Consider the following 11215-nt stretch of genomic DNA (forward strand, 5'->3'; position numbering starts at 1 on the left):
GAAGGAAGGAGTATTAGGTAAGTTCAGCACCTTGCGTTATTACAAATAATAAAGGCAGGATATATATATATATATATATATAAATAAATATATAAATAAATAAATATATAAATAAATAAATATATAAATAAATAAATAAATAAATAAATAAAATCTACGGATCTACCTTAGAAGGTGCCAGGTGTATGTTGCGACCCACGAATTACACAGCTCCTCGCAGGATGCGCAGTGTTCAAATTTGGTTGAAATGCAACTTAATCAAGAATTGTAAAGGGGGGGGGGACAAGCTGGTTTGGTGATTTCCCCATTAAACAGTCATAATACATTTTTTAAATATATTAAGAGTAAACTTGTCTCTATGCGTTCGCCCATTTTTCACAGAACTTATTTTGATGCGTTTGTTGGGATAAAGCTGAAGGTTTTCGTTGTTTTTGTGAGGCATCTTCGACCGTTGCCGATTTCTCATTTGGTTCCTTTTGCTAACTGTTTATGGCAATAAAATAAGAGGCAAAATGGAAAACGAGAAAAGACAAACGGCAGCCAGCAATGGATCGATGCTCCAGTGAGCATTAGTTTATTAAGAAATATGTTCTGTCCTGGGAAAGCAAGAGACGTGGGTCCTTCTGCAACCCATGTCTGCTTATGTGCTCCAGGTGTAACCGAAGAAGATATCTTGCTGAACTTTTGCTGGCTGAAGGAAGTACAGCTCGTCAGCTCTGGGGGACACCCAGCGTGGGGTATGGTAGACAGACTCCCCAACCTGGGAGAAGAGAAAGGGGACAGGTCAGGCAATACACAGGAAGGAAAACCGGATTGGTCCAGTGGTTAAGCTGCTAGCTTAGGAACACGAGACGGTGAGTTCTAGTCCTGCCTTAAGGCATGAAAACTGTTTGGGTGATCTTGGGCCAATCACCCCCCAGTAGGTATGTGAGCTCCAGAGTTCCGCTAGATCTGTGGTCCCCAATCTTTTTGGCACTGGGGACTGGTTTCATGGAAGACAATATTTCCACAGACCAGGAGAGGGGAAGGAGAGGAGCATGCAACCTAGATCTCTCACATGCGCAGTTTCCAGTAGGACTCACACTCCTGTGACAATCTAATGCCTGATGATCTGAGGTGGAGCTGAGGCAGTGATGCTAGCATTGGAGAGCAGCTGAAAATACAGATAAAGGTTCGCTCGCTCGCCCCCCGCTCAGCTCCAAGTGTATGGCCCGGTTCCTAACAGGCCACGGACCGGTATTGATCCGTGGCCCAGGGGCCCGTCCGAGCTAGATTAATGTCAGAACAGAATAATAGATTTGGAAGGGACCTTGGAGGTCTTCTAGTCCAGCCCCCTGCTCAGGCAGGAAACTCTATACCATTTCAGACAAATGGTTGTCCAATCTCTTCTTAAAAACCTCCAGTGTTGGAGAATTCACAACTTCTGCAGGCAAGTTGTTCCACTGGTTAATTGTTCTGTCAGGAAATTTCTCCCTATTTCTAGGTTGCTTCTCTCCTTGATTAGTTTCCACCCATTGCTTCTTGTCCTGCCCTCAGGGGCTTTGGGGAATAGCTTGACTCCCTCTTCTTTGTGGCAGCCCCTGAGATACTGGAACACTGCTATCATGTCAACTCTAGTCCTTCTTTTCATTCAACTAGACATACCCAGTTCTTGCAACTGTTCTTCATATGTTTTAGCCTCCCGTCCCCTAATCATCTTTGTTGCTCTTCTCTGCACTCTTTCTAGAGCCTCAACATCTTTTTTTTACATCATGGTGACCAAAACTGGATGCATTATTCCAAGTGTGGCCTTACCAAATGTCTTCAAAAGTATCTCTGGCCACCTGGTAGAAAGAGGGCACTAGAAGTTTTCCCGACTGCCCCCAAATTTATCTAGGGCCACCCAGAAGAACCCATTCATAAATGGCTGATGTATTATAGTTCTGTAGGGAAAAACTTCGTAAGGGGGGGGCAGCCTAGGGTTTGGGGGGGCAAAGGAAAAACTAGGGGTGCAACAGGAGGGAAAAAGAAATTCCTTTTATTACAAAATTTGTCAAAGATTCAAACCTGCCAGCCAGGGACGTCTTTCATGATCTTGGCTTCTTCATCCAAGTTATGACGCAAGAGGCGTAGTATCCTTCAACAAAGAGAGAGAGAGAGAGGGAGGGAGGGAGGGAGAGAGGGAAAGAGAGAGAGAGGATGAGAGGGAGGGAGGGAGAGAAGAAGGGAGGGAGGGAGAGAGAGAGGGAGAGAGGGAGGGAGGGGGAGAGAGGGAGGGAGGGAGAGGGGGAGGGAGAAGTAGATAAAGAGGGAATCAGGATGATCTGGCTCACATACAGGTAGCCTCACCAGTAATTTAGCCTGGCAATTATGGTCATTAAGTTGTGACAGTTATAAAGAGGCTCACCATATGACCCCTGACTCAATTTTATGAACTTTTCCGCAGTGGTCGTTAAGAGAATACAGCAGTCGTTATGTGAACATCTGATCATTACATCCCCCATTGCTCGCTATGGATTGAGTTTTGCTGTAAACTTCAAGCCAAGACCGATTTTCTTCTGGCAAAAGTGTTGTAAATCACAATAATGTTGTTGACAGCGGAACACTGCAAATGGCCATAAATGCAGGCCAGATGCTGAGCGTCCAAAATATGATCATGTGACTGCAGGGGAGAGGGTGATGTCGGAACTTTGAAATCAAGTTCTAAGTCCCTTTTTTAGGGTCTGTTACAGCAGCAAACAGTCGTACGTTGAGGGCTACTGTCTATAGAGAGAGTGTGGGGGAGGAATGAAGCATGCTGGGTATTCTGACAAATGATTTCCTGCCTTTGGTCCTTTCACAAAATTATATGGGGCTCAATTCAGAGTGTCAGGAGACCCTCTGGCCCCTCTGGCCTATAAATTTTTAACCTGCTGGGGACCACCACACTATATGATCTTGCACATACACCGTATTTTTCGGAGTATAAGACGCACCTTTTTCCCCACCCTAAAAAGGGGGTGAAAATTTAGGTGCGTCTTATACACCGAATGTAGCCCCGCCCACCTACTGGCCCTCCCCCTTTGGCCTCTGCCTCCCAGCAGTTTACCTCCTTGCAGCAAGCAGCAAGCAGCAAGAAGAAACAGCTCGTTTCAGCTTCAGCACAGCCTAATTAGCACGAGTTGATTGGATCGGCCTCCCGACTCTCAGCTGTTTTGCGTGGACCTCTGCTGCTTGCTGCAAGGAGGTAAATTGCTGGGAGCAGATTTTTTTTTTCTTGTGCTAATCAAGCCATGCTGAAAACGAAAATGAAAGTAAAGCAGGCTATTTGCTGTTTGCTGCAAAGAGGCAAAATTGCAGGGAGGCAGAGGCAGATTTCTTTTTCTTGTTTTCCTCACCAAAAAAGATAGGTGCGTCTTATAGTCCGGAGCGTCTTATACTCTGAAAAATACGGTAACTTTAAAAACCTCCCCAAATCCTGCAACAAAGGTATTCTTTGACTTACAACCATTCGTTGAGTGACTGTCTGAAGTTGCAAAGGCATTGAAGAAGACCGTTTTTTTACAATCATTTACCGTATTTTTCAGACTATAAGACGCACCGGAGTATAAGACACAGCAAGATTTTGAAGAGGAAAACAAGGGGAAAAAATAGTTTTTGCCCTCTCCAGCCCCCAGGAGCACTCTGTAGGCCTCCCAAACCCTCTGCGTATCCTGTTTTTTGCGAAAAACAGGCAGGTTTTTTTTTTTTTTTTTTGTTGCCAAGTGCCCACATTTTGATCACGTGCCCTTGGGGATGGTCGTGTGAAAACCGGTCAGGAGTTGCTTTTTTTCAATGCCGTTGTAACTTTGAACGGACACTAAATGAACGGCTGTAAGTCAAGGACCCAAAAGTATTTGAAGAACCCAAAAGTTTCTTAGTACTTTGGAAGTGGACGACAGTTAAGGGAAGGACAAGAGATCTCATTTTTTTTGGGGGGGGGGAGTGAGAAATCTGCTTTCTGCTTAGAACAGTGTTTCGCAACCCTCAGTGGCTTTAAGATGGACTTCAACTCCCAGAAATCCCCAGCCAAACATGACTGGCTGGGGTATTCTGGGAGTTGAAGTCTACGCATCTTAAAGTTGCTGAGGCGATAAAAGGAAGAGGGGAGGTAAAAAGTCTCTCAGCGCCCAGGCCTCGAGAGCTGAACTTACTTGCGGTCCTCCTCAGCCATCAAGAGAGGCATGATTGCTATCCTGGATTCCGCGTCCTCAAAGGCCAGGAGTCTAGAAAAGGCAGGGAAAGAGCAGGGAGGTGACAACAAAACGTGCTAAGAAAGGGACAAAACTGGTTTCCAGATCGCACAACACGGTGGTTTCCCAACCTCAGCAACTTTAGGATATATGGACTTCAATTCTTAGCCGGGCGGCTGAAGAATTCTTAATTAATGTTAGCTATAGGGGACTCTGGGAATTGAAACTCACATGTATTAAAGTTAACCAGGGTTGGAAAAAAACAGGAACACCTCATTCACCCTTCAGTAAAGAGGAAATAAAAGTTATGGACACCATCCAGGTCTTCCGAGATCTTGGGATTTCTTATCTCCACTTCTGAAGAATCTGAGGCCACGACAACAGAGTCCTCCCCGCGATCTCTTCCACAATTGGTGGATGTCGACTCGCAAAATCTCTCCCAGAATAGTTTAAGGCACCAGGATGGGAAACAGCCTACAGTGCTAAAAGGACAATTGTTTTCCCCTCGGAAAGCTTCAGATTCAAATCCTGGCATTTCTAGGTTGAAGTGAGAAAAGAAACCTGTCTGGAAAAAACTGAGGAGCATAGAAAATATTGACCTATAAAAACATCCCAAGTCTATACTTGCTTTCCTCCAACACAACTGCAACCTTATCCAGAACATCCAGGAAGGAGGAGCATTCCTTATCCCAGTTTAAAGCAGGAACATAAGCAAGTTTATCCTTCCAAGTTCCTTCAGCATAAAGGTAAAGGCGAAGGTTCCCCTTGCATATATGTGCTAGCCGTTCCCGGCTCTAGGGGGCGGTGCTCATCTCCGTTTCAAAGCCGAAGAGCCAGCGCTGTCCGAAGATGTCTCCGTGGTCATGTGGCCGGCATGACTAAACGCCAAACACACACGGAACGCTGTTCCCTTCCCACCAAAGGTGGTCCTTATTTTTCTACTTGCATTTTTTACGTGCTTTCAAACTGCTAGGTTGGCAGAAGCTGGGACAAGTAACGGGAGCTCACCCTGTTACACGGCGCTAGGGATTCGAACCGCTGAACTGCCGACCTTTCGATCGACAAGCTCAGCGTCTTAGCCACTGAGCCACCATGTCCTTCCATCCATAGAGGATGCAAAACAGTCAGATGGGCCCTGTGGATGCTACTTCCACGTAGCACTAAGCTTCTTCACGTAACTGTTTTCATCAGTATCTCAAAATTCTCCATATAAAACTTGATCCGTTGATGTAAATGTGTATCACACTAATTTTCTGCAGAACTTTGCACATACAGGCATCTGTCATACGACAAAACAAAGCTTTCCTTTAAACATAGATTAATGAGTAAATCACAATTAGAGGAGTGCCATGTGTACGGAACGAAACCCAGGTAAATCACTGCATGGGTTAAGGTACAAGTAGTCCTCGACTTACAACCATAACTGAGCCCAAAATTTATGTCACTATGTCAGACATTTGTTAAGTGAGTTCTGTCCCATTTTACAACCTTTCTTGCCACAGTTGTTAAGTGAATCACTGCGGTAGATAAGTTAGTAACCTAGTTGTTAAGTGAATCTGGCTTCCCCATTGACTTTGATTGTCAGAAGGCTGCAAAAGGTGATCACGTACCTTGGAACACTGCAACCGTCATAAATATGAACCCGTTGCCAAACATCCAAATTTGAATGACGTGACCATGGGGAGGCTGCAAAGGTTAAAACTGTGAAAAATGGTCATCAGTCACTTTTTTTCAGTGCCGTTGTAACTTTAGTGTTAACGGTCACTAAATGAACAATTGTTAAGTGGAGGACTACCTCTACTGAGCAAAGACAGCCTGAGAAGAGTGTCATGAATATTTTTCGGGCCAATTCAATGAAGGAAACGATTGCAAACTTACCTCCTCTCCCAGTTCCATTTGAAAATAGCGTACGTCCCAAAAACGAACGCCCCAAGGCCGATGGCAAGAAGGCCGTAACCTAGAAAAAACAAAATGGGAGCCTCAGGTACTCCACAACTTACGACCACAATTCAGACCAAAGTTTCTGTTGCTAAGCGATGACTGTTGTTAAGTGAGCTTTGCTTTGCCCCGTTTCATGACCTTTCTTGCTCACAGTTGTTAAGTGGATCATTGTGAAGGGTAACAACCACTTAACAGGGTTGTTAAGTGAATCTGGCTTCCTCATTAACCTGGCTTGTCAGAAGGTCACAAAAGGTGATCATATGAACCTGGGACACTGCAACCATCATAAATATGAGTCAGTTGCCAAATGTCTGAATTTTGATCACATGAGAATTCCCAACTCTCATACAAGCCTACCATCCAGCTGCTCAGATGCCTTGCACAACACACCCAATCATGGTTTGTTGAATAAGCCACGACTGGTTGGCTTGACAGCAGCAAGCCTTAAGCTGCAAGAAAGACCAAGGCTCATCTGACAGGTCTATAGCGATTCTCAGTCATCTAGGTCATGGTTGTCCCAAAGGACATCCATGACCCGGATAACTGAGAATCTCTACAGACTTTTAGTTTATACAATTTGGGATGAACACCCTTGGAATGGTGGGAGAGGAATAGGAATGGATTTCCAGAGGAAAAAAAAATGCAGACTACAGGAACCAGGAGCAGCACTCAGGTGACCCTGAGGACACAGATAAACCTCCAAGGGCTTCAAGGACCCTCTAAAACAGGGGTCTCCAACCATGGCAACTTTAAGCCTGGCGGACTTCAGCTCCCAGAATTCCTCAGCCAGTTTTGCTGGCTGGGGAATTCTGGGAGTTGAAGTCCGCCAGGCTTAAAGTTGCCAAGGTTGGAGACCCATGCTCTAAAAGGATGCAAGGACCAGCTGTCTGCAAGGAATATAAATCCTTCCATTCCCCACCGTCCTCCAGTCAGAGCTGAAGAAGCTTCTTGGATGAGAAGCGAAATGTCTTCAAAAGAAAAAAGAAAAGAAAATCCAGTTGCCTCCTGAAAAAGCACCTTTGGGCTCATCTTACAGGTTTTGAACTACTATAATAAGCCCATATATTTGCCATACGCTAAATAAAATAAATTAAAAAAACAGATTTAGGATGTCATGTGAAGGGTTGGGAAAGCACGGACCCCGCATATTATTTATTTATAAATAATATTAATCTTCTCATCATTCCCACCACCCATCTCCTTCCACTTATGACTGTACGGCTGTAATTTTGTTGCTTGTATCATTTGTCCCCTACGACTATCATTAAGTGTTGTACCTTATGATTCTTGATGAACGTATCTTCTTTTATGTACACTGAGAGCATACGCACCAAAGACAAATTCCTTGTGTGTCCAATCACACTAGGTCAATAAAAAATTGACTGGTGGCTCAGCAGACTGATAGCATTGTGATTAACACCAGCTGCCTGCAATTACTGCAAGTTCGAATCTCACCAGGCTCAAGGTTGACTCAGCCTTCCATCCTTTCTAAGGTAGGTAAATTGAGGACCCAGTTTATGGGGGCAATAAGCTGACTTTGTATAAATATACAAAAGTATGAAGGCTATTGCTTAACGCATTGCAAGCCGCCCTGAGTCTCCGGAGAAGGGCGGCATATAAATCAAATTAAAAAAAAAATTCAATTCAATTCAATTCAATTAATTCAATCTATTCTATTCTATTCTATTCTATTCTATTCTATTCTATTCTATTCTATTCTATTCTATTCGCCTGACTTAGGTGGCTCAGTGGCTAAGACACTGATCTTGTCGATCAGAAAGGTCAGCGGTTCGAATCCCTAGTATATAGGTCTCCTGCATGAACAGGGGGTTGGACTAGATGACCTCCAAGGTCCCTTCCAAACTCTGTTACTGTTAATAGGAACACACAGCCCATGGTGGCTTATTCAAGAGAGCCATCCCTAGCTTAAGCCAGCCGCCTCCTGAAGACCCAAGCACCCGAGTTTCAAGACCCCATCTCCCCCATCCTCACCCGGGAGCCCCCGAAGGGGTAATCGCCTCTTATAGTCGATTGGTCCATAACCGCCCGGCGGCGGCATGTCCTGCTTCACCTTCCAGGCTCCCGCCGCCATCTTGGAAGCGGGCGGCTCTCTCTCTCTCTCTCTCGCCCGACTCAACGCTTTCTTTACCCCGATCTGCACGCTCGCCTCTTGAGGATGACGTCACGCGAGCGCCGCAATGAAAGCCGGGCTTGGCCGAAGACTGGCGGTCACGTGACTGGGGTGGGTGGGGTGGAACTCGGACGACGAGGCTCCTTTTGCGCCTCAGGGTTTTTTTTTTTTTTTTCTTTCTCTCGGTCCCGGAGCGCGCTTGGAAACCGTTCCTCTTTCCAGCGCCCAACACCTTGCGGGAAACGTTTATGATATGCGGAATGATAGCATTGGAGGGGTTTTGCAAGGCAGCAGTCCGAGGACAGAAGGCAGCCCAACCTATTTTTTGAAGGGCGACAAATTAAGGATGTACTCTTAACACAGGGGTCTCCAATCTTGACAACTTTCAGCCTGGCGGACTTCAACTCCCAGAATTCCCCAGCCAGCAAAGCTGGCTGGGGAATTCTGGGAGTTGAAGTCCGCCAGGCTGAAAGTTGCCAAGGTTGGAGACCCCTGCTCTAACAGATAACAAAGGGACCTTGTAGGTCATCTAGTCCAACCCCCTGCCCAAGCAGGAAACCCTACACCATTTCTGACAGATGGCTATCAGTCTCTTCTTGAAAGCCTCCGGTGATGAAGCTCCCACAACTTCCAAAGGCAACTTCTGTTCCATGGGTTGATTGTTCTCCCTGTCAGGAAATTTCTCCTTATTTCTAGGTTGAATCTCTCCTTGATCAGTTTCCATCCATTATTCCTTGTCTGGCCTTCAGGTGCCTTGGAAAATAGCTTGATTCCTTCGTCTCTGTGACAGCCCCTGGTCCTTCTCTTCACTAGACTAGCCATGCCCAGTTCCTGTAACCTTTCATATTTTAGCCTCCAGTCCCCTAATATCTAATTAGTAGAGGTAGTAGTCCTCCACTTACAATTCCTTTAGTGACCGTTCGAAGTTACAACAGAGTTGAGAAGTGACTTACGACCATTTTTCACATTTATGACTGTTGCAGCATCCCCATGGTCAAGTGATTTATTCGGATGCTTGATAACTGATTCACATTTATGTCGGTTACAGTGTCCTGGAGTCATGTGATTCCCCTTTTGCGACCACCTGACAAATAGTCAACGGGAAACCAGATTCACTTAACAACCATGTTAATAATTTAACAATTGCAATTTAGGGCCTGGAATAAATCGTTTGAGGAGAAACAGGATATATGGTTTCAAATTGATTTCAAATTCCAGGAAAGCTGTCACAAAAGCATCCACAGGCAGCCTCCTGTTTCTATTGAACAAGTTTTTGTTCTACTTATGTTGTTTATTAGACATAATGGCTGGATCCACGCATTACATTGAAGTCTGAATCATGGTTAACAAACTATGTGCCTTAATCCAGAAAGCCAAAGACCTATTTAATCTTTGCATGAATTTGCCTGTATTATGCAGTGAACAACTCACATGCTTGGAAGCTTATTTCAAAAGATTAATAATATAACACAAGATATTTACCTCCTTACCCCCAATACATGATATTCATGCTTTCTTTTGCCTTCAAGAGTTAAAATGTTCCTTGATTTTATTTTCACAACTTGATTAAATACACCCATAACATCTGGATGCAAATTGTTCCACTGATTGTTATGTCAGGAAATTTCTTAGTTTTAAGTTGCTTCTCTCCTTGATTAGTTTCCATCCATTGTTTCTTGTCCTGCCTTCAGGTGCTCTGGAGAATAGCCTGACTCCCTCTTCTTTGTGGCAGCCCCTGAGATATTGGAAGACTACTATCATGTCTCCCCTAGTCCTCCTTTTCATTAAACTAGACATACCCAGTTCCTGCAACCGTTCTTCATACGTTTTAGCCTCCCGTCCCCTAATCATCTTTGTTGCTCTTCTCTGCATTCTTTCTAGAGTATCAACATTTTTACATTGTGGCATTCATAAAAAAAATTGGGTATTAGCCAACACTTCTAAGAATATATTAGTGTCCAAAATTCAGGATGTGACTTGGAAAGTAATAGGCATGTTTTTTCTTATCCTAATTTCCAACACTTAGGGATATACTATCTCTGTCCATGGAGGTTCAGTTTAGCTGTGATGGCTAACAACTTTCACATATTTTCCTACTCCTTTAATCTGTTAAATTTGTCAAAATAAATGGAACCTTAGGCAGTCATCTCACTTATGCCCTGTATAAGAGTTATTTTACTATATTGATATACAGTATACTTTATTCTGGGAATGCCAAGATTGAAAGGCCCATAATCAAATGCCATCAGCAAACAGGAAAAAAACAAAATTTATCTGGCTAAATGATTAATGACGCAATACAGGTAGTTCTCGACTTAACCATTTGTTTAGTGACCAAAGTTACGATGGCATGGAAAAAAGCGACTTATAACCCTTATGACTGCTGCAGCATCCCTATGATCATGTGATCAAAAATTTGGGCGCTTGGCATCTGGCATGTACTTAGGACAGTTGTACTGTCCCAAGGTCATGTGATCCCCATTTGTAACCTTCTCAGCCAGTTTCTGACAGGCAACATCCATGGGGGGAAGCCAGATTTGCTTACGTGTAGTGATTTGCTTAACAACTGTGTCAAAAAAGATCGTAAAATGGGACCAAACTCACGTTAACAATTGCCTTGCCAGCATTGGAAAATTTAGGCTCAATTATGGTTATAAGTCCAAGGACTACCCGTACTCAACACCAAACATGGCCAAGAATGCATAATTCTTCAGCAAAAATTATTTCTGTTCTCTTCCAGCGGTAACTAAAGCAGGTGTTCTCAACTTTTTATTCATTTATTTGTAAAATGTTATTAGCCACCCATTTTGCTACACGGTAGCTTTGGAAGAATCTTTGAAATAATTTCCAGATCTTAGGGAAAAATATGAAAATCTCACAGCACACGCTTCACTTCCAACCTGTAGAATTCATGTTTTATGTTTACAACAGGAGCAAAGTGGCAGGCTACCAG

At 44.0% G+C, this 11215-nt stretch overlaps 1 protein-coding gene across 1 annotated transcript; it reads right to left on the minus strand.

The window, feature by feature from the left end:
* Positions 1-547: 547 nt before the first annotated feature.
* NDUFA13 (NADH:ubiquinone oxidoreductase subunit A13) lies at positions 548-8301 on the minus strand. The gene is made up of 5 exons (XM_070931817.1): positions 8124-8301; positions 6069-6147; positions 4152-4223; positions 2047-2116; positions 548-760 (listed from the first exon to the last, which is right to left on the minus strand). Exons 1-5 carry the CDS (start codon positions 8221-8223, stop codon positions 641-643), a joined length of 441 nt encoding a protein of 146 aa, XP_070787918.1. The 5' UTR covers positions 8224-8301; the 3' UTR covers positions 548-640.
* Positions 8302-11215: the final 2914 nt, after the last annotated feature.

This window comes from Pituophis catenifer, unplaced genomic scaffold, assembly GCF_029215685.1.
Source record: "Pituophis catenifer annectens isolate HBS135680 unplaced genomic scaffold, rPitCat1.0.hap2 SCAF_1, whole genome shotgun sequence".
Lineage (NCBI taxonomy): Eukaryota > Metazoa > Chordata > Lepidosauria > Squamata > Colubridae > Pituophis > Pituophis catenifer.